This window comes from Harpia harpyja, chromosome 2 (assembly GCF_026419915.1).
Source record: "Harpia harpyja isolate bHarHar1 chromosome 2, bHarHar1 primary haplotype, whole genome shotgun sequence".
NCBI lineage: Eukaryota > Metazoa > Chordata > Aves > Accipitriformes > Accipitridae > Harpia > Harpia harpyja.
In genome coordinates, this window is record NC_068941.1 from 63,420,722 (window position 1) to 63,444,951 (window position 24,230).

The 24,230-nt window shown below is 41.1% G+C and overlaps 1 protein-coding gene across 9 annotated transcripts in view; it reads right to left on the reverse strand.

Moving 5' to 3' along the window:
• LIMCH1 (LIM and calponin homology domains 1) overlaps positions 1-24,230 on the reverse strand; it is a 181,726-nt gene that overhangs the window by 63,499 nt on the left and 93,997 nt on the right. For 6 of the 9 annotated variants that reach the window (XM_052780170.1, XM_052780171.1, XM_052780172.1 and 3 more), the window contains 4 exons: positions 12,171-12,277; positions 8,809-8,839; positions 5,675-5,785; positions 946-1,141 (listed from right to left, as the gene is read on the reverse strand). In XM_052780170.1, the coding sequence (XP_052636130.1) occupies positions 946-1,141; positions 5,675-5,785; positions 8,809-8,839; positions 12,171-12,277 (445 nt within the window). The other 3 variants (XM_052780174.1, XM_052780179.1, XM_052780173.1) reach the window with 3 other exon arrangements.

Consider the following 24,230-nt stretch of genomic DNA (forward strand, 5'->3'; position numbering starts at 1 on the left):
ACTGCCAAAAGCAGTATGAACATCTGGTTCCTACCAAAAAGTCTTTCTGCCCTTCCTTTTTGTATTAAATAAATAACATTACTAAGGAGAATTGATTCATGTGTGGAACATAACTTCATCTGATGATGAAGTCTGACTGATTCATCCATTCATTGAGAATGTAACCGCACAGTGGGAGCCTCAATCAAGCTTCCTTTTATTCTGAACCAGAATCCTGCTCACAACAGGTAACCTAAGTGCATGCTCCACACCTATCCCTAGCAAATCCTTCCTCATCCAGCACGCTGTATTTACAAGCCTCTGGAAGCCTCTGGGAATCAGACAAGAAAGGCAGAGAAGCAGCACCCCTTCTGTAAGCCTAGAGCTGCACGTCCTTGCTCAAAGGTGTACAAAGATGGCCACAGGTCTGATGCCGGGAACTATTAATTTACCCAATTTTCTGAATACCATGAAAACGAATACGACATTTGGTAAAATGTTGTACATCACACTTCAAAACTCTGTCAAGCATCAGACGTTTTCAAGATATTTCTATATCATTTATCTGCCCAGGGTTTACTTAGGCAAGTATTTTATTCACTTCAATATTTCCCTTGTTCCTGTGCTTTTATTTCTTGCTCCAGCCTAGTTCATAGGTTAAAAGGAGTCTGCATAACATCCTCTTACACCGTAACCCAGAAAAGCACTCTTCCCATCATAAAATTACACTGCAATGATGTAACTCATTTTCCAACGCTACGCTATCCTAACTGAGACAGACTTCAAGTAAGTTGTTGGCAAAGTCATCTAAACCTCAGGGAGCACAAATCAGCGTTCACAGAGAAATTCTCCCACCAGATTAGCACGATTCAGAGGCTGTGTCCAGCTTCTCAATGGCGCATTTGCTTCAGAAACATTACTTATATGTCACAAGGTTATCCATGTGCCACAGTGACCGGTACTTACCATCGCTGCTCCCTCTGAGCACTACATCTGGAGACGGCGTCTGCTGCGAGCGGGAGCCAAAGGAGTCCAGACTGTCAAAGGAATCATCTCTGCCGTGGCGAGGCGGGGAGAGGGAATCGCTGCGTTCAGAGTCCCAGCAGTCTATATAGCCACTGTCGCGAATGCTGCGCTTTGGGCTCTCAATATCCTCCGTTTCCTACAGGGAAGTACAGTAGGTACCTCTTCACAAAGAAGCCACCGACATGCCCGTGAGATCCATTATGCATCAGCCAGCAAAGCATCTTCCCAAATACTAAAAATCTCCTCCCCAAAAAATGGTTTCCTTATTTTCTGCCCCTTCTCCCCTTCAAGACAAATGTGCAAGCTTGCAACAAACCCCAATTTTATGCTGATTAAGAGGAAACCCCGCTCATTAGATTAGTACGATGAACTGAGAAAAAGTTGCAACAGGCAAGTTAATAAACCGATCAAAACTGAAAGTAACCTGAAACTTGACTTGTCGTCCATAGTCCATAGCACAGGCAAAGGCACTACAATTTTAACATCGTGCCTGCATCAGGTTTAAGTCTGCTGCTTTCCAAAAGATCTCCCCCCTCCCCTTGCCCATCTATTGTAACTGGCCGGGACACCAGCAGACAGCATTTGTTGTTGCTGCTTCAGCTCGGCAAAATAATGAAGCAGTGTGCCCCAGCCTCCCTCTACCTTGAAGAGAAATTCCTGTTATGAAAGAAGGATGTCTTTCTGAAGCAATCAGCAATGAAAAATATGCAAAATGCTTTTCCTGATGCCTCAGAAGAATTCAGTTGTGCTCTTTACTCTTTGCCAGCTCCTGGCTCTGGGGGATATGAAAGCACTTGTAGCTGACCCACATGTTCAGAGCAGGGAGAACAATGGTTGTCTTTGACAGCCCTGTGATTATAAATTCTTTCCAGTGCAAGCAGCACATACTAAAACACTGAAACTCCAGCAGAGGAAAAGGTCAATAGAAGCCATCCTCACCCCTGCATTATAATAAATTCCTTGTTTTAGACAGTGTCTTAACATTAATTACAATCGCGCAGGCTGAGAAAAAACAAAAATAAACTACGTTTATTCAAAGATAAATCTGTTTTTTTCTCCCCAGACAGTAAGTAAAGTCAGAGATGTGGGTGCCATTAACAGACTGACATTTTGCGACCCAAAGAGGCTGGAATGTGGTTTTTTTTTTTCTTTCTTTTTTTTCCCCAGAAGCATTTGAATATTAATTCCTAATTAAGAAGCACCCCCTGCTTACCACTAGCTGGAGCACAATGGCTATATGTTGAGCACAGGTCCCAGTGTCCCTGACTGCTACGGTTTTACCTGTTACTAGTACTGCCAATGAGAACATCAATCAAGAACAACACAGTATGCTATGGCGGGCCACCTCCCCACAAGAAAGAAGTGATGGAGAGAGGAGAGTCCTGCAGTACACACCAAAGCTTCCATGCTAGAAAAGAGGGAGGCTCAAAGCAAGACTGAGAGATCAGGCCCAACGTCCTGCAGACTTTTCAGGAAGAAGGCTTAATTAGTGCCACTCACTATTACTCTGCCAAAATACCACATTAAGGGCAGCAGCAAAGGTCGCCTAAGGCCAAGCTAAACTGTGGTAATGTCATTAAGTAACCTCACTGCAAATTGAAGTGAAAGTATTTTCTAAAAACAAATAAAATACATCTAACGAAGTCGTAATTGAATCCTATGTAATTTCCTCCCCCAGTCCTGCTTAATAAACTAAAATACTGATAGAAACACTAGACAACAAAGATCCGTCTCCCTGAAATCTGCATGAGTTACACACATCCAAGAACAAATCTAAAAATCTTACCAAAATCCCGTTTGTGACACGATCCAAAAATCTTTTTAAAAATCAAAATTCCCTAAATCCCCTCATCCCTTCATACCAATCAGCTATTCTCAATCCTCAGGCACACTTCCATTTTCCTAAATTACTGTATTTGAATGACACAGAACTGCTCAGCAGTTACAAGGACTTAAACTTGGGCAAGGAGCCCCATCCTGCATTCACTATCTCCCAGAGTTTGAAAACAGTCCAATTGTGAACTAATGAGTTCTGCAGACACTACTTTCAAAGGCCTGTTGATGTTAATTTTGCATGCCGCTCACCAGGAATTAGGAGGCAGGCACCAGGATGGGATCTTAGACTTCTGTAAACATGTTCTTTACAGCCTTCCCCTTGGCAAAGCTACTCTTCCAGCCCAGTGCCGTCTCACAGACGGGTACTTGTCCTGCCTTGAACAAATGTCATCTCTCAAATGTTATCAGTGGGAAAGTGGTTATCTGCAGGACTGATAACACCGTAACATGACACACAACAGCACATTAGTCTTTCATACCATCTAATTAAAAACACAGTATGTCACTGAGTGGTAGTAAAAGTGTGATTGCCAAATACAAGATGCGTTTCTCCAGGAAGTTCCACCCACTAAATATAATCAAAAAGTCATGGATGTTTTGTCATTGGGAATTTCTAGCTTAAAAGTAAAGAAGAATGCATATCCAAATAGTTAATGAAATTAAAAACAGAGTAGCATGAATAAAATTAGAAATGAATAGCCCTTTCAGTATGAGAAGTAGAAAAAGATGAGTCCGAGACAACTTACATCCAAGCTGCCTTTTGATTTGCTTATTAAAAAAGGAGAGCAGGGAGGACTTATAACAGAAGAACTAAACCAGACTGAATTTATGGTCGATTTAATTATTAAATTCTGTGGAAAAAAATGCCAGTAGAGAATGTGATAAAGTGTCTTTTCATCACTCGAGCACAGCTATAGAGAACATCAGAGTGTTGCACAGCATGATTAACATGTTCTATTTTACAACGAAATCCTCTTCAAACGCAGTAACAGACAAGCCCACAATTGCCAATGGGAAATACTGCCGGGGTACAGGAGTAGGGAGGTGACCTTAAAGTAAGTCGCCAGCAGCCCTCGTACCAGCACGACCTCAACAAGACTTTTCAGGACTGCAAAGCGCTCTGTTTTTACATTAAAGGAATATATAGCTTTCAGCTTTTATGAGATCTCTACTCTGCTCCCAGCTCCAACATCTGCAACGAATCAAGTCCCAGCCTCTTGCTTTTGTCCTTGACCTGCAGTGTTCTGCACTGCCCAGCCAGGCGCTCCACAGTCATCAGCTCCCCACAGAACGCTGCCTTTTGGCCCCAGCCTACTTTATCCCACAAAAGGGCTCAAGATAGGACCTCCCAAATGCTCTGATGATTAGTTTGATGCGTAAACATCACCTGGAAAAAGAAGAGCCTCATGCTGTGAGATTAAACATTAAAAAATAAACCATGATACCATGCAGCACTAACATGACAGCAACCTGCACTTTGGGAATTTTTCTGCGCTAGCTCCCTTGTCTGTCTTTGTTTCACCTTTCGGACTCTTTGCAGTGGGGACTGCTCCTTCCCCGCGTCTTCTGTTTGGCAATAATTCAAATATTAACTTCATTTCTTTATTGCTTAGGCTCAGTCATATCACTCATGAGTGGCAAAGTCCCGCGTGATTAGCACAGGTCATTTCAAATGAAGACCAAAATAAACCGCTACAGAGAAGCAAGATGTTCTGTTTTCCTCTCCATTTCCACCTGCTTGTTCACAGGAACTGGGCTCACAAACAGGGATTTTACCCATCTAGTTAAGGCTCTCTGGACACACTAGGATGTAGGAACTGCTATCAGTCAACCAAGTATTTCCTCTCTAGTGGCAATCCGGTGCTGGCCCTCTAAGATCCCAGAATGAAGCGCTGCAGCTGGTGCAGATGCAGTAGCACAGAGCTCAAGGGGAGTAAAGAGTCTCCCATGGTCCCCAAACCCTACTGCCTGTGGTGACTTGGTTGTTAAATGAGATGGGGAGGGCGTAGCAGGCACAAAGCTCTCTGTGGGCTGGAGAATATATCTGCACGGCCTTTCCTGAGCAGTATGTCCGACACACGCGATGCTAGCACCAGGTGCTGATGTCTTCTTACATGCCTGCTCCTTGCCCCTTCCATCCCCAGTAAACGCATGCTTGGATATCAATGCTAACTATTACTGAGGTTAAGTGTCTCATGTCAAGGTTCAGGGCATGCTGGAGCGTTCAACCAGAAGTCCCCAAACCACCCTACAGCAATCACAACTTTTCCTTTCCAGCAGAGCTCTGCTCATCATAAACCACCAAATATGATTTCAGCAAGAATTTAGGGCTTGGCAAAACACAGATTAATCATAACTATGCCCTTGGTGAAACAATCTCCTCCTTCTACCCTTCAGCTTTATTTAGATACTTTGGTTTGATGCTTTATGTTGCAATTTAAAAACAGAAGAGCTGCCCATGAGACTGAATGTTTTAAAGAAGAAAAATCTCTGCTCCTGTGAGTCCTGCCACCTTAGTTTTGAGTCTCAGCTCTTCTAGCTGAAACTGTGTCATAAATGAAAATAATTCAAACCAAAATATATGAAGATGACAGAGCCATGTGACAATTCTTAAAACCCTGTTTTGACATCATGTGCTGCATCACTGATATCACCACAAAGCTGGCTGCTTTGATTCACGTTCATACCAGAAACATTTTCGAAGAAGGTAGGGGTTTACCAAGTAATTTGTACTCCAGACCCCCACTTCTCTCATATTTAGCAACAAACAGGTTATTTATGGGAGTAATAATTCGAATGAAATTTCCATTCCCAAAACATAACAAAAAGATACCTTTCTCATTTGTGCCAGCAAACCTTCAAACTCCTTCAGGTTCAGGGTTGATCCACTATACGACGTGCAGCTGTTTGCCGCTTTCCCTAGCCAATAAATGGTGACTAATACCTGCAGAAGTTAATAAGAATTAATTGAAGCCATCTACACACTTAGCTAAATTTACATCCCTTCAGCATCTCTCATTTATTCTAAACTGCACAGCAGCACAAGATTTTGTTATAAATCGGAATTGAAAGGGAAGTGTCTGTCAATGGTTAAAAATAAATATGGTGGGTAACTACGAAAATGTAAACAGTCCTACAGAATACATAAGTTAACACATTATCTTCCTGGTATTTTTATAAGAAAATGAAACTGTCATGTCTGCCTAGAAAATAAACACCAAAAATAAATCTGAATAGAAAAACCAGACAAGATATTTGAAACTGTACAGAAGACACACTTATAAATGTATCTGTTTGTAAATCCAATAGGAAAAAAGTCCCTAAAAAGTACTAATACTAGTGGTCACTAATTAAAACCATTAAGACTAATGGAATAAATAAAACATCTGAAATGTGTGCCTGCCTATTTCAAGGACAGAGAAGATAGTTCCATTTTTAATCACCTTAAAGTAATTAACCAGACAACACAGGAACATTTACTTCCAGGCTTCTGCTAGCTTAAGAAATGCTTAGCCCAAGATTAATCAAAAGCCATGAGCATCTGGTTGTTTCTATCGGACTAAAGCGGAAAGAGTTAGTGGTTTCATTCAAGTTCTGACTTGATGTCTCTCCGTAACTCAAGTCACTTCAAAACTAGTGTGGAAAAAAAGCCAAGAATTGCTCTTGCAAATGTTTATATACCCTCTTACTCCTTTAGGCAGCAAAGAAATCTGATCTGACACTGCTGGTGTTGCACTTGTTTTAGGAAAGGAAAAACTAAGATGCTCAGGATGGTCAAATCCAACACCTCCAAAACTGGTGATGTTTATATCATGCAGGGAAAGCAAACAGTCCTCTGCAGTCACATATGTCTCCGCTTAAAGCAATGTCTTTAATGGTACCTGTGCAGCAGCAATTTGGACTGGAAACTGATCATCAAAGGCAATTCAGTTCAGTGTTTTGCACTGGTTAAAAATGCCAAACCATCACCTCAGAACTTAGGCCTTTTTCTCATTTAATGCTCATTATTTTGGCATATTCCATGACACTGCAAAGTATTTAACTGCAGAAAAAACAGGAAGTATTTTCATGTGGAAAAGATGTGCAACCAATAACAAATAATAGTTGCCATTAGCTGTCTTTTTCAAAAAAGTTAAATAAACTGAAATATAGTACTTTATGTTTTGATGGGACAGGGCCATAAAATTCATACTATATAGTGAACTAAAGAAAATAGGACTAGGAGAAATCCCACGGAGGCGATGGGGACAGACATCTCTGTCAGACTCTTCTTTCCTAAAACATCCGCCCACATTCCTTCGGTGCCTCCTCCTCAGTCACATATGCTAGACTTCTGATTAGCCTTTTCTCCTCAACTTTCTCTAACATCCCCATTTTTCATTTAAGTGTGATGTCCAAAATCACACCAGAAAAGGATACAGCACATGTCATACAGACCCCCTGTTTAAAAACAACTGTGGTGCATAATGTAAAATATATTATATTTTATATATATAGTTTATATTTTCCTTTAGTTTATAAATAATATACATGCCATGACATAACTGAATAACATTTTTAATAAAGTTCAGAAATTTTCCCCTTGTTTTTAAAATTACATCGAAATTGATACTACTGTGCTGAGGGAAAGGAGGTGCTTTCGCCAATACTGATTTTTTTTGTCTTGAAACAACCTTTATCTGAGCTGTTTTCCTTCAACCAGCACTACTCAACAAATTTATGTAAAAAATTCTTACAGTACGTGTTCTCAAGTTAAGTGAAAACACTTGGAAATACAGTATTCCTAGCAACCAGGAAACTGTCCAATTCATTTTGCCATTCAGTTCTCTGATGAAGGTTGTGGTATTTTTATTTATTTCTGCTAGCATTTGATCACTTTCTCTCTTCTTCCTTTCTTCATCCACTTTTTTTTTTCCCAAATAATGTCACATTTGCAAGCAATTCTGACTGGCTGCCGGCCAAGGTTGCAGGATCCTGCACCTGGAAAGCACATATTGCCTACAAGCACACTGTGGAGGATACTTTTGAAACTTTACCTTTAAACCAATACATCTGTACAAAGATATTTAGCCAGTGCCCACAAGAGTGCTAATATGCCAAAGCTGAACTCCTCCCCTACAACTTTGTGTGCTGGATGCAGAAGATATTACTCTAACGATGATGGGAAAGACAGGATGAAATAATCTGGGGAGGGAGGTGTTGGTGGTTTTGGTGGTTTTTATGATTTTTTACCTGCAGTCATGATTACTGGCTTGCAAAGTTATTAGGAAAAGTCTTGGCATTTCCTAGCCATTTACAGGGATGTGAGCCAAATATAAAATTGAATTTATAGCAGTTTACAGCTGACTAAGGACAGACAGCTTGCTAGGCTTTAGGAGAGTAACTAACTATGAGACCAGCAAAGTTTAGCCATTTTCTTTTCCACTTAACAATTACAGGATCTGTTACCATTGCCGTTAGTTTAAATTAACAAGAAATTGAAGTTAAATGGAATTAGCCTTTCTGGGGAAACACTCATTTATTTGGAAGAACAACAAGAAAGCTAGCAAATCTGATAATAAAGGCTTGCATCCAGATCTAAAGATCATTTTGAATGCTTTGTGCGAACATACTTTATGCCTATATATTTATGAAAGGCTACAAAAGCATAACTTCGTGGTCGAGTCAGACCGTTCCCAGTGAAAACCACAATGGACAGCACAGAGATCATATTATTTATCCCTTATCTAAGAAAAGACAAACATTCTTCATATTATTGCTGTTGTAAGGCTCCTCTGCCATACCAGCTCTACCTAAATTTCCAGTAGAACCTGGTTAGGTTTGTACACAGAACAACTTTTCAGCAATACTCATCTGTACTCAGTTTTTACTGACATTAATTGTAGCTCAGGCCAAATACAGGATTAACCAGACAAAAGAAAAAAAAAAACCCAAACCCCCAAAAACCCCTCCAAGTGATGTACTTACATTTTTCAGCTTCCTACTATAGTCAATGTTCCTGGTTGCACACACACACACACACAAAAAGAGGAAAAAAAAAATTAATCAGAAAGCAGGCACACTTTCCAAGAGCGTGTATGCAGCAGATCACATTTTCCCTAACAAAAGCCTGCAGAACACTTCTGCTGGCTGGAAACAGATGAAAGCTAAGAAGATGTAGTTCACACATTCATTTATTCATAACATGGGAGTATTTTGTCACCATTACTTCAATCATTAAGTTAGAATTCTGGAGGTACAAAAAGAAAATGCATTTATAACTGTCCCCCAGTAAAGTAGGACAGTGCCGAAAATATTTCCCTGAAACAGAGTTGCCGATTTCTTCAAAAAAGAAGACAAAAGTCCTCACTGCTAAAATGTGTCCTGCAGTAATCCAACAGTCAGGTTCTGCTCTGTGATAAATCATGCAACCCATACAGATTCTGGAAGCAACTGAACATGCATAGGAGCCTGAGGAAATCATCACCAAACGTTAAGGAAATAGAGCAGGTGCTTCTGTGGAAACAAGTATCACAAAGAACAAAGTAGATGGGTGAAGTAACAAAGATCCTGCCAGTTACAACAGAGCCTGCTGTGGAAAACATATTTATTTTTTGAATGTATACTCAAGCTCTCAGACTGAACACTGGCATCCTTCTCAATTTTTTTCACCAATGTTCATCAAAGGGTGGAAGTTTTATGTGAGAAACAACAAAGCACTAAGTTTGTGCAAACATAAACAGCATTTCAAAATTCAGCAAAGAAACCACTAAAAAAGAATGGAGGAAACGCGCATCACATTCAGGTGCTGAAAAATAAATAAGATTACTTCAGATTTAGAAAAGATTGTCTCCCGATTATTTATAACAGAATTGCCTTCTACTATAACAGTAAGTTCACTCCAGCATTAAAGGTTACCTGACCAAAACAAAAATAAATGTACTTAAATCTGTGAGAACAACAAAAGCCCAAATACAGGCAATGCTAAAACAAAGTATTTTTGATAACATCTTTTTTAAGCCAGAATTTTATCCACCAATACCCCCATACTAAGAAAAATAAAACAGTCCTATTTTTTTTCTTAACAAAATAGCAGTGGAAAAGAGTCTTGTTTAACAAGTCAGGAAGAAATTCTTTGCAGCATTAGCTCATAACTTTTATAAGCTGAATGATCCAAAAAAAATAGATCTAATGCATACCTCAACTAACATCTATATGAAAAAAACTGGTTAAAAATATCATTATCTTAATCATGTGCAATAATGTCATATTCGTCCTTTACCACAGAACAAATACCACTTTTACCGTGTTTAAAAAATAATCCAAAAGTCTTCAAAGAGGGGAAAAAAAAAAAAAATCACCTTCATGCTTTGGGAACTAGCTAGCAGAAGACAGTCTTGAACATAGTTCTCTACAACAGTCATGGACTTGGCTTGTACACCTCAACTCAGTTACTCAGCGTGAACTTGGACAGCGCTAGGAAAACATTTGGCTCATTTCCACAGCTGCTTTCTCTGAAGAGTTGATGGGGGAAAAAAAATCCATGCCAGTGAGACACTTCACATCTATCTAGCATCATATTCAGCAGAAGGCCAAGCCAGCTCCACAGAGTTTATTACTCCTGGTTTAACTTGCTTATGTGCTGGACAGCTCTCCTTGGAGCTCCATGCTCATCCCAGCCTTCAACCTGCCTCCTCCGAGATACTCCACCATCCTCAACCCAAAAAGATCAAGCTTCTTATCACAAAGACTCTTTCTCTCTGGTTTCATATGGAGATTAGGGTTTTATATGGAGATTAGGGATTGTTTTGCGACCCTCTTCAGCCACTCATTGTCATGATTTTACAGGACGTCGTAAGAACCTCTTTCATTGCAATATTACCAGATTTAGAAGAAATAAGTTACGTAGCCCCCTCTCACCAGTATGTACAGGCGAGAAGAACCTCATATTAGAGCCAGAAACTTGGAAAGAAGCAAAAAGTGGGATACTATTCCTTAAAACAAGTCAAGTGGCCAATTCGATTTTCAGAACCTTTGAATTTTCCCAGACAATGCCTGAACACCGTGAAAACTTGCCCAACTTCCACTGCCAGAAGAGAAAAAAAATAGAATGCCGCTGAAATTTAGTAAATTCTTTCCATATACTTTTCTAAAATGGGTATGTCTGACCAGGATTTCATTAGTGATCTTTTTGGCCAAATGAAACAAGGCCATTCAATGAACTCAGCAGCATTTGCTTGTCTGTAGAGGAATAACTTTTTAATATTACATATGATAGACCCAAAATTTTCAAGAAAACTTCTAAATAACAGCAATTACAAATTTTGTTGATTTTATGAAAGTGTGGGGTGCTCTTGCTCTTGGTGGGTAGGGAGCTTGATTACCATTAATATAAACAAGAGAAAAATACAGTCTGATTGGTTCTGTTCCTCTAGTCAATGATGAAAAAATCTTCCCTGAAAGGGACAACAGTTGCTATTTATGACTTCAATCTATGACTATATGGACTTTCATTCAAGCCTGCTCTGTGTGACCTTAGGCAAGTCAGTAATTCTTTCTGTGCCAGTTTCACATCTGTATTTTTAATCACTTTGTGGGGTGAAATGCTGAAAATACAAGCATTGGAGTCTAAGCACCTAGTACTCTTTGCAGTGAGGGATGTGCACATACCAGGGCTAAGAGGCTGCCGATTAAAAGAAGATTTCAAAAAAATCACTTTGCCCCCGCAAAAAAACATGAATTAGTTATTAGGAAGGAGAACCTCTTACTATGTGTGTAGTAGTAAGTGTGTGACTTTGGTGAAAAAGTATCTTAACTGTGGCATTTCCAGTCCACACAGTTCACACACAGACATTCTCAGCCCAAGTATCATGTCCCAGCCTACAGCTCTTGCTAGGAAATAAACAGACTGTGCTCATGTCTGCACCTTGTAGAGTTTGAGAAGCCTATAAATGTCCTATAATGCATCTTCAAAACAGTTTAATCTGAAATAAGAGCTGTGATTTTTCTCCCCAGCCTACATAGTTCATTAGTTGGACAGACAAAAAAGAATGCCATCAATTTAGACTCAGGAAAACCCCTAAATCCCACAGAATCTCATTGCCTAACTAAAACAGTATTTTAAAAGAGCTGTGGTTGATCTCTCTGGGAAAAATAACAGCCCTTAGAGAAAGCCTGTTGAAGAGAACAATGTATTCTTCCCAGCGCTGAAGGTTTCCCAAACCTCAGCTTCCTATTTGCTTTATACAGATGACAGTTCCATAGACTTTTGCTCATCCTTAAATATTTACTATTGCATCACATGCATCTGAGGTTGTAACATACTAATCGCAAACTGCTGTTGTACTTACTTGACGGTCACTCTGTTTGATGTGTCCTGCAGATCACCAGGATCAAAAAGCTGAGATTCTTTAAGTCCCAGCTCTTTGCAGCCTCTTAAGAATAAGATGATATTATCCTGAAAAGAGACAAAACAAACAAAAAAAGCTTTTAACTCTTCGTCATTGAAAAAAATAACCCTACGGAACCAATCCCTCCCTAACAGCTCACAAATAGTCATATCATCAGCTAGATGAAGAACCAAAGACATTTCCAGTCACATAATTTAAGAAGTCAGTATACGTTTTGTTTGAAAACCAGATAAATATGAAACTTTTTTTTTTTTTTTGAAGATATGTAACTGCAACAAGCTTGTTGACTTCTCTCTTTCCAAACCCAACTGTTGGCAACTTCTTTAACTGAAAAAACCCTGCTAATTTCCCCACCTACTGCTTGTAGGCTGCCAACACAACTTCAGCATGTTACAGGGCAGAAAAGGCTGGATTTCTGAAGGGATCGGTAAGGGTAGATATGAAACAGCCCTCCACCATTTAAACAAGCAGTTTGTTCAGAAAACATTTTGCATGTCGGTACGAACAAGCCAGTTACTCCTAGTTAACACAACCGGTCTCTTGCCTCTCCAACCTTAAGCAGCCAGAAGCCACTGGGAAAAGAGGTAGGTGCCTTCTCCCCAAATAAAATGCCTGAAGCTACATTTTATGTGACCACTGTCTGGAAGAAGAAACAACACCAATTTTGCAACACTTTTCATGGAGGATTTACACTTTTCAGAGTGTAAAAAATAAAAATCAGTAACTAAGAGAAATTAAGCACAAACTGATACAAGCCTCTTTCAAACCAAACACGAGTGATGACACATGGGTTTGCACCGAGGGGATTATATCTGTATGTGTGCACAGATATTTAATATATGTTTTATACTTACTTATATGTATGCATGGACACCACCCCCCTTTTACAGAACCAGTGAATCCTTCTTATGCAGGTAAATCTTGAAGGTCAGTAGAGAACAAGTTTTCAGATATACACATTGCTAGATCAGCAACTGCAATGGTAGATGTGTGGACAAGCAAAGATATAACGTACAGCTTAATACTCTCTGAGGCCTCTCATCTCAAACCTCCCACTGGAGGTAAGCTGCCACGTGAAGAGTTAGAGAGGAGCAGAACCACAGCGTGTGGCAGAGACCTTCCATTTTTGTAAAAACTGGGAAGCAGAGGAGCCTGGGCAGCATCAGCTCTTGCCCACCCTGGGTAAGAGAGCAGGATTGGCGAGGAGGGCTCTCCCCACATCGGCTCCCAGGCCTTTGTTTGGGTGGCACGGCCATAGCTCAGCGAGAGCAGCCCTGTTTATTCTGCCGGGGCGCAGCGATCAGCATGCTAATCGCTGCGGCTCTCTGCATGCCAACGCTCTCGCACACAAAGCTCGCTGTCACCAGCCACACCACAAAAAAATAGGGACTTGGAAATTTAGAGGAGTCCAAATCTCCCTGACTGAAACTTAGCTCTGGAAGGGAGCCAGGGGAAAAGGAACAGCAGTCGAGACAGCAGAGAGCCCATAACCCAGAGAGACAGCATCATTCATGACATGAAAAGATGCTTGTAAAATTCCCCATCTGGCTTATTGTTTGCGTTATAATTTTTCCAACTGCAACGTGAGTTAACTCTTGTGTTTAGCCTTTGATGGAGGACAGTTCTGGACAATTCCAAATGGTGGGTGGAGCGATGTGTAAATCTAATAAAAATGCAAAAGCTTTAAAAAAAAAGTTTCTAACAATATTTCCTAACAAAAATATACAGGACACAGTAACCTAATAGATTTAGAAAACCATCGAAGGGGGTGGAACTCCGGGGATAACTAATTGCACCCATCTCTATGCCAAAAGTTCACATCCAAGTTATGATAAGCAGTAACAAAAATATCAGCCATTTGGCAGCCATGTAGCTTGGAAACTCAGTTCTTCTGTTGATGAACAAATGCCCATTTCTCAAAAAAACCAGTGTCACAACCCTATGCCTGTTTTCATACATGCTTTTATTTTGATGGTCATCATAAAAATAACATTTGCCAACAGTCACTAACACCATCACCCAAACAATTCCTCAGAAAGCTGGTATCTTGTATGGGCACAAATAGCCATGCATGCCAACAAGATGCAATCAGTGAGCACTGAGAAGTTTTTGCTTTTGTTAACAATCTCATAGGTTTTATTTCCCAATGGTCCTAAATATGGCAGTTTATTTAAAAGGATTAAAAAAAAAACCCCAAACCAAACAAATTGATTTCAAGTGACAGACATTAAGGTAAACCCGCCTAGGCTGCCTATCTGCAAGCCAAAATGTATCCCATGCTACTGCAAAACTAAACTTTTCCTGGTTTGCTCCAGTCCAGTTGAAATTCGTATTTGTTAGTTCTATGAAGACACTGGAGAACAACACTCCTAAGCCACTAAAATGAGAAAGGAGTCTTATTATCATTAAGACCCAGCTCCCAGCAAAGCTTTCTCTCAGGATTAGGACAGCTTGCATTGGCCAAGTGCTAGTTTCTTCAGTTCTCAGAAAATTTTACTTATGTTTTTTAAGAGAAATTACAGTTCCATACTTGTTTGCTGTAACTACTCATTTTTTGTAGTCACCTATTCTAAAGTGCCACTCCTTTGCTGCTATGAAGAAACTCAAAAAAAAAGAAAAAAAAAGTTTACGAGCAGCAATATATATAAAACATGCTTACCTTAAATAAGGGACTGAAAACACCCACCTAACATGCATGTCCTGCTCCTTACAACTTGGCAGAGTTAAATAGGTCACGCAAATGGGTCACACTGCAATGGCAAGGATCACAGCGTGGCCAGCTGCCGTGCCTCAGTTAACGGGGCAGTATCTTTTACAGCGGTCTCAAAAGACACATGGTCAGAATTCAGTCCCTCTGGCAGCCCCTACAAGGCACTAACACGCAATTTTCTCAATACATTAAAGGGAGATGATATTGCCTTTCTCTGAGCGGTTACTTGCTGCAGTTGCAGAATTGGAATAGATGGAGAATAGGTCACTTGGTCAACACGTCATTTCCTACAGCCCCAGAGGACCTGCAACTGTCTCCTGCTGGCTCCTCTCGGTTTCAGTCCACACGACTACTAAATCAGAAGTCTTCTTCTGGGTTTTTTCCCCTCGTACACCCAGAGAAAGAGCAAGCTTACAGATTACAGTCTAAATTTATTTTGCAAATTTTATCTATTTTTTAATCTAGAAAACTTTATAAATATATTTATAGATATCTATAAATCTATTATCTATAAAACTACAATCCATAGATATCTAGAAAATTTCACCTATGCTTTATCTATAAAATGACATAAACTCTAAACAGGCTGGTTACAGAAGACAAATGCTTCAGCGTGGTGACAGAGGACACAAGCACAGGATACATTGATAGGTTAAACCCCAACCCTTTTCTGCTTGCCTACGCAGAGTCCTGACAGTTACTCTTAGATCAGCACTATAAGCAATGCTGGTTACTTGTAAGTATTAGAAATGCAAGAATTATTTATGTAAATGTTTTGCTATACTGAATTTCAGAATCAAAAAGTTAACCAACACACCAAACATTACAAACTCTTGGGCAAAGCCAGCCACGAGCCAGCAAGAAGGGCCGAGGAGGAGCAGGGACGGACACACACAGGTGTGGGGCACTGATTCCCTGAGAACTGAGTCAGAAGGATGCATGGAAAGGAAGGGGAAGCTGCTCCTGCTCTCACAACTGCATTTCAACACTGCCACCTTTTCATCCTTTCTGGTGTGTAACCTGACAGACTCACTGCTACAAAATCACTTTGCCAGGACAACCACCTGCAGGTAATGCAGAGAGAATGGGAGGCAGAAGGGTTACACCTTGATGAAGGTGGAAGGAGGGAGGAAGAAATGACGTGCTGCTCCCTTGTAACGTTTTGGGGGGTTTTTTGCTGTTTTTAAAAGACTGATAACCCATGTGTTATAAATACAAAAAACTGTTCACTGTATAGCATTAAGTCATTTTCCCCACACACGAAATGGAGCACAAAATCCTGAATCCTGTAAAAAACCACACTGAAATTGGCAGTTGTGCGGGACAGACACCCTGGAAAGCCACTGCAAATTCACACAGCAGCACTGCCAACACACAAGACAGTTCAAGCTAGTGAGAATCAAATATTCACAGCAGGCAAATTCTCTCCATAGGATCTGCTGATCAGATGCAATGGCAAACAGCTTGAATTTGGCCCACTTCCATTCCTTTCATCTGCCACAATAGTATACAAAATATTCTCACTGTATTTGCGCTGCAAATCGGACCAGCGGCTTATCACCGTGGAACCATCATTTGTCAAGATGTGCTACTGCATGGCCTGGATGAGATATACAGATAAACTCGGGGAAAACAAAAGCAAGCCAAGCTGTATGTCTGCACAGAACGCTGAATAAAATGCCAAGTGCGTGCCACTTCTGCGAGTTGGAGATATTATTAGTTGCCAGCAGCACCGCACTGTTTTGCAGGACAGCTGCAGACAAACAGGTGGCCTTTTTCATTTCTGGAATGCTGAAATTTTCCCTGTTCCAGAATAAATTGGAAGATTTCTAAATATACATATATATATTATTTTTTTTTTCCAAACTGCTTTTGTGAGCAATTTCCAATACAGACTCTCAAAAGCCTTTTGTTTACTCTCTCAACGTTTCTTCCCAATTCCCTCATTTTTCCATTTTATATAAATAATTAGTGGTGATAATTTATTTATATAAAAGCAATGGATCTTGGCTGATTCACAAGCAGATAGAAAGGAAACATTGAAATATCCAGTTCAAGTCCACCAGGAAAGAAGTTTTACGAGAAAGACTGGGGACTTTTCATATATATATAAATACACACGCACACACACACACGTTATATGTTTTACTATTTATCCAATATGCTTTACTGTATATGTTTTACTCTACGTATATGTTTTACTGTTTATACAGTATGTTTTACTGTATATACAGTAAAACTACACTTCACAAAACACTGTCTTCTCTGGCAGATGAACTCGATCGTAGTCAGGACACAGTCACTTAGAAATTTAGGATGCTTAATCTCCAGAAGGGGAAGGATGACAGCACGCCACGACTGAAGGCAAGCCCCACCAGAACAGGAATGGGAGACAGGGCTGCACGCACCCCAAAGGCATCCTGGCACGCAACAGCCTCGCCTAACGAAAATTAAACCCCGCACGGGGAAAACCAGAAAGAGAGCGAGCCCGGCACCAGGGAGGGAAAGCAGGACTTACCCGCCCGTCAGCCTGACCCGATCCTCGCCTCCCGAAGCGCAACGAACCTGCGGAGCGGCAGGAGCCGGAGCCAGAGCCGCCCGCCCGCCGCGGCCGGGAGCCGCACAGCTGCCGCCGGCGGGGGCTGCAAACCCCCAAACTCCACCCACCGTCCCGTCCCGTCCCGTCCCGTCCCCCCTCCCCGGAGCTGCAGAGCGGGCAGCGCGGCCCCGACACCACCCGGACACCGAGAGAGGCGCCAGGGCCGCCGCCCGGCGGGGGCTGCCCTCCCGCTTGCCAGCCGCCCTTCCCGGCACCCCCACGGGCGGAAGGCAGCCGAAGGGCAAAGGAGGAAAATCACCGCCGCGCCTGGAAGCGTGTGAGCCCCTAGGGCAAGAAGTAGGCCCAGAGAATAAAGACAGAGGTGACGAGAGTAAACCGGCAGGAATAACGCCCGCGGGCGGGAGATGAAACCGCACCGCTCCGAAGGCAGGGCGGCGGGAATAGCGGCGGGAGAAGGGCCCGGCTCGCCGGGAGCACCAGCAGGCCGCAACGCCTGACAAGCAGTCCCCGTGAGAGCTCGGCACCAGCAGGCCGCAACGCCTGACGAGCAGTCCCCGTGAGAGCTCGGCACCAGCAGGCCGCAACACCTGACAAGCAGTCCCTGTGAGAGCTCAGCCGAGAAGACGGCGAAGACCGCCTCTGCACAGAAAGCCAAGCCTTTTTCTGCTGCTTTGTGGACAATCAACAAAGAAAAGATGTGTCTCCTCAAACAACAGCCCCACTCCCATAACAAAAAGGCAAAAAACACCTTAAAAATTCTGTGAGGAAAATGGGTCTGTTGGGGCCATGCTGCAACTACACAAAACACACCAGAAACCCCAAACGTGGCTCTAAGCGATCTTCAGATAATGTCTAAGACTGACAGGAGATGTGCAGTACCAGACCCCAGAGATCTAGCTGGAAGTGCCAGATTCCTACCAAGGTGCTTAGATCCTTGCTGCTTCCAACCAGGCTTACTGGGTCAGATAATTGCAATTACCTCCAGCAAGAGGATAGTGCACAACTTTGATGCTGCTACTTTACACTACTCTGGTAGTATAAAACTTACCCTCCTCTGACAGTGTAGAGGGAAAGCTGGGCAAAGGAAAGAGGATACTCCATTTATCTTTTCAGAGAGCTGCTCTTAGCATTTTTGGCATCCTACAAAATCTTTTGCTAATAGTTCCAATCATCAGTCTCACATAAAACATGAGCATGTTCGATCTACATTAATAAACTGAAAATAAGCAACAACAACAACAAAAATCAAAATCATGCCATGAGAATTGATGGGGGAGCTCTAAAAAACAAGCACAAAATACATGAAATGTGTTAAGCAAATCAAATTGTAAGTACACTTGTCCACCAGATATCAAAAAGCACATTGTTGAAAATGAAAAGCTTTCAATTTTTTGAGAAAATAAGAAGTACAGCAACAATACTCAATCTTAAGAAACTGTCTTTGATGCTTTCCTAAATCTGCCCTTCACTATCAGATTATTTGCTTTTTAAGATATTTGCCCCATAACTAATTTCAACCATGTTTATAAGCTTCCTATGCGATACAGGGTATTACTATCATTTGTACGATGGTTGTAACCAAAATCCCCAAACAGGAATGGCCATACTGTGTATAATGAAAGGCAAATCCCAGGAGTTCAGAATATAAAATGGCACTGCAGGTCCTGGGCAGGTAATGAAAAATTCATGCTGGGTAAAGGGTGAAATCTGGGTGTTGAACAGCATGGATGATGCATCTGATTTCTGCAAATTTTTAAAATGAGCTTAAAATCCCTGCAGCATGGTATGATGTAAAAGGAGGGAAGAGAAACTGTGGACAGGAAAGGAGAAGGGTAACAGGGAAAGGGAGAAGAGAAGAATAGGAGGGGACCATACGAAAGAACATGAGCAAGAGCAGCCTTCAATTCAACAGGCAAAAGCAAACCACGGGGGGGTGGGAGGGGTGCAGTATGAGCACAAGGCTGACCCTATGACTTCATTAGTTAAGTAGGTCCTGATATTTCTCCTTGCTCCATCAGGTCATTATCCCTGAAGGCACAAATAAAACATTTAAACAAATGGGGGCTCAGTCAACGTCCTTGTCTTTGGAGGAGAGAGCAATCAGATGATGTGTATTCCCTCAAATTTGCCAAGCCCAAGATACACCCAGAGTAAGATGGCTTTGTTTACAGCAATAAAGACAGAACCGAGGCAGGCAGGGAAAAAAGCCCAGAGCATTTCCAGGCTATTCACTGGCTCTGGTGCTGATGAAATCATAGCCAGATGTCAGCCAGATGTCAGATGTCATCCAATCTTGGAGAGGGGGGGCCTATTGGATGCCACATCCTACGGTAACAGCCATACTATCGCCAAGGAAGAGGACAACATCTCCTTGCCATCCCCTCTCTACAGAGTACTAGATCATAGTGCTGGGCTTGTGAGTGTTTGGGTCTCAGTTTCATGACTTCTGTTACCCACTTTTCACATTTTTGATGAATAAAGCTCCCCAAGGACAGGATTAAAATCAAGCTCACATACAGTGAAGTGCAGCTAAGCATTCCTAGAAGCTGGTGGGAATTCACCTTGCAAATCCAGAGCCAGATGGGTAAAAACACAAGGACATGGGAGACACCACCAAAAAAGCAAAGCCTGGTTCCTTCTGCAGCAATGGAAAGGACCGTTATTTACCTTGCTCTGCCTTGTTGGTTGGGCTGTGAACTGGCTCAACACAAGACTTAACACAGAGCAGATTGGGGAAAGAGTTATAAAAAAAGATGAAAATGAAAGAAACATCACAACAACAATGTTCTCAGTCCAACCAGAGCTCAGTGTCTGTGGCATTTATCCCTTCTTACCCATCCTTCTGGCAATAGTTGCACTGTCTATCTGAAAGAGGGGAAAAAAAGGTCATGAAGACAAATTTGACCTTTATTTGCGCTCACATTTTGTGTGCTGAGAGTATGACTAACCTAAACACAGATTTTAAGGAACCCTAAAACCACAGTTAGTGCCACAACACTGCCCTCAGGACATCTTCTTAGGGAAACTGGACACTGTCCGTTCTCAGCTCACCCCTGTGCCTGCTGCCCCCACAACTGAGCTTTACAGTAAAATATAAAAATGGGCAAGAAATTCACAACTAAGGAGAACATGCTGTTTTCTACATTTGGTTTATTTGTGTGTAATTATCAGGACACAATAAAGCATTAAGGAAAGTATACAGTCTGACTACAGATTTAGGAGATCTCAAAGGCAGCCTTCTCAAACAAACTGCTTCAAGTAAACAAAAAAACCCATAAACTTTAAATCTAGAGTTACAAGTCATAAGAACTACTAAACTACTACACCAGATACTGTGAAAACAAAACCAGCTTATAATTCACAGGGGTCCAAGCAATGGGACCAACAAAAAAAAAACTAACTTGAGCATTAAATATGGGAGAGTACAGTTTTCACTAGATGTACTGTTAAAGCTTATCACCCTGCACACACAAAAAAAAAAAGAAAAAAAGAAAAAAAAAAAAAAGAAATTCATAGATGAATAAAGTTGAATTACCTCCTGAGTGATATACCCAAAAAGTACACCCCTGGGGTAATCCAAAGGAACACTGCAAATAGCTTAAGCTCCAACACAAACAAGCCTTTTACCCTTTACATACAGCCATCAACTACAACTAAACGCTGCTGAACAAACCTTTGCCTTTCCTGACTGCTGTACAGGCAATTGTGTGTTAAGCCATGGCACAACAGATGCTTCTCAAAAGCTATTTATGTATGTGTTCCTGGTAAGATATTGTACCACAGTGGTAATGAAAGTTACCTATGCGAAGCAAATCTATGTGCTAAAATTTTTTCCATGTTTTCCTTAATTATATTAGCAGGTCTACTAAAATATACTACCTTTTTTCACATACCCTACCTTCCTTTCTCTGCCTGCAGATTCCAAGCTTCATGGGATCCCTTTGATCACATCTGATATCTTAGGGCACTGTTACCCAGTGCCTGCTTTCTGTATTTTGACTTGACTGTTGTGAAAATAACCTTCTTTTCCAGGAAGAGCAGTGTTGACTATTTCAGGGAACCAGCTGCAGGCAACCATCAGATGCAACTTCCCACAGCACCTTTGGGATGGAGTGGGGCTGGTGGAGAAGGAAAATTAGGAAAATCCTGTGCATCATGAGCTTGTCTACCTGAAAAGGTGTGTCTGAGGGTCATTAATTCCCTGACCAGCATAATCTATTATGAACCAATATAGGTAACTTAAAGCATTATCAGTGCACCTGCATGCACATTCAGAGATGACTATCTGAAAAAATACTGCAGTGATCACTACAGACTGTTTCTAGTTTTCCTCTCTCACTACATCCAAAGCAGATGGCAAGGAAAAAAAAAGTAACTGGAAATGATCAATAGTGAGATTTACACCCAATGCTTTTCTGATACACAAGAACTCAATTAATCATAGACACAAAGCTGTATTGGAGTTATAGCCTCAGTTCTTTCTTTCCCCTGGTCATTTATCAGCTGTCTTCCTACTCAGGCACTTGATTTCATTCAAGGCATACAATCCCCCAAAATACAGTATTTTAATGAAACTATGTGCATGATGAATCTCATTTGAAAACTTTTTCTGCATCCAGCTGTGTTGAACTAGCTGAGCACAAAACTTTGAACATCCAAGGCCAGAAAACACCTGAAATTTTGTATAATGTATTTTTAAGGTTTCAAACTGTAAAGGTACAAAAGAAACTGGTACCTAAAATTAACATCAATTTGACATGAAACCTCTGAAAGTGAATGTATGAGCACTGCCTGGCAGACTCATTAGACTTCTAATTGCAGCAGCTGCTATTAACATAACTTTACTTTCTTGCCCCTTTCTTTTACATGGTATGTTCTCTTTTGCCTGGTATATTAAGCAAAGCTATCTTCCATTTAAAGCCAACAAATAGTAACAGTTGGCCAACACTCAGACTTCTCCCAGCAAAGATGGCAATCCGCTATGCAAGGATCAGGATACTGCATAGCCGGAGCTGTTGGAGGGGCTCTGCATCCCGATGTCCAAGTACAACTGCTGTAGGTGGGCCTCAAAGGATGCAAGAAAGCTGCCTGTGGAGGCTGGGGGCCTGGCAGTAGCTGTTAAAATCAGACCAAATCTCTACTCCCCAAGGCAAACAGCAAAATAGTGAAACCGCCAAGGAGGACTCATTCCTGCTCAGTTCATGACCTCTGCAAAAAAAGCAACAAATTCCATTTCTCCTTTCAAATTAAACATCTACTCTTTACTGCCAAGGAATATGTTTTAATAATCTGTGGTGTTCAAGGTTTGATAAACATCAGAAATCTCTTTACTGCTGTTACATGATACCTGACATACGTTTTCCCCCCACTCACAGCTTTGCATTTTCATGCCAACATTGCATAAAACATACTGGACTTCTTTAATGTACAGGTTGGGGTTTCCTCGCAAATACTTCTAGAAGAAGCTGTTCAAGTCCAAAAAAACCCTATTTTTTTTTTAATTGGCTTTTTGTACTGAATGAAGTTCCAGCACATTCCAGTTGGAAAACCTACATTACTGTTTTTACTTCCAGTAAAAAAATAAATAGACAGCTTTCACATTTAGATGTCTAGATTATTTCAGTGAGGAAAAGGAAGGGGAAGAAAAGAAATAATTTTCAATTTGCTGCAAGTACATTTTACAGACAGCCAAAATATCTGTGCAAAAAGATGCTAAGTAAATCAGCGCCTATTCTTAACTTTGACCATATATAGTGTAACTGCCTAAATTACTAAATACCACGACACTCAAACTATGTATCTGTTGTTTCTTTCTCAGATTTGAAAACATGCATTTGGTGTCTAGCTAGCATAGCCATAACTGTCAGTCATCTTGAATATTTCCAGGTTGGAATTTTTTATAGTAAATATTCAAAGCACAATGAACTACCCAATAGTCTGGCAGTGATTTCTTTTCCATCCCTTTTCAACCATCGGTAAGGAATACCCCAGATATAATTCAAGAACTGGAACAATTATTCATGAAGCTATGGTAGCTGCAAACTTAGATGGACTATGCAGAACAGCCAACTTAAATTACTACTGTTGATTAAGTCTATAGAGGTTGTGCAAACATGCCTTTGAAGGACCATTTGGAAAGCATGCTTTGTGGATTATGTCTGGATGCTGTAATTATTTACAGTTGTGAAGACTGAGCTTTTGGGAGGAAAAAAAAAGTAGTACAATAATATATTGTATTTAAGAAGCAGAATTTCCTCCAGTTTATGGGCGTAAAATCAATGATTAAAACAAGAGGGAAAGAAAGGAACTCTTCTTTAATACAGGGTATTCCCATTGCAAGGCCTTCTCCCAGCTCTTTCACAATGTCTTGGTTCTGGTTCCTCTGGGCAGCAGACTATAAAGGATCTCTCCTCCTACAGGACAGATATTCCTGTTCTTCTTTTACTGTCAACACACTAGAGGTGTATTTGAGGCATACTTTTGCTACATCCTCTCTCCCCTAGGAATGCACAAAGCAACAAGGGTAGGAAAATGAATACATGCATCACGCCAAGTCTTAGGAACTGGAACGAAGGAGAGAAGATGGCAGAAATTGCTTGTCACATTTGTTGGCAGAAGGTAAAGAAAGGGGAAACAAATCGGCTATCACTGATGATTTATTCCTAAAATTTCAGTTTATACCCTACCTTCTGTCCTAACCAGACTTGAGACCACCTTTTGTTTGTAGAGG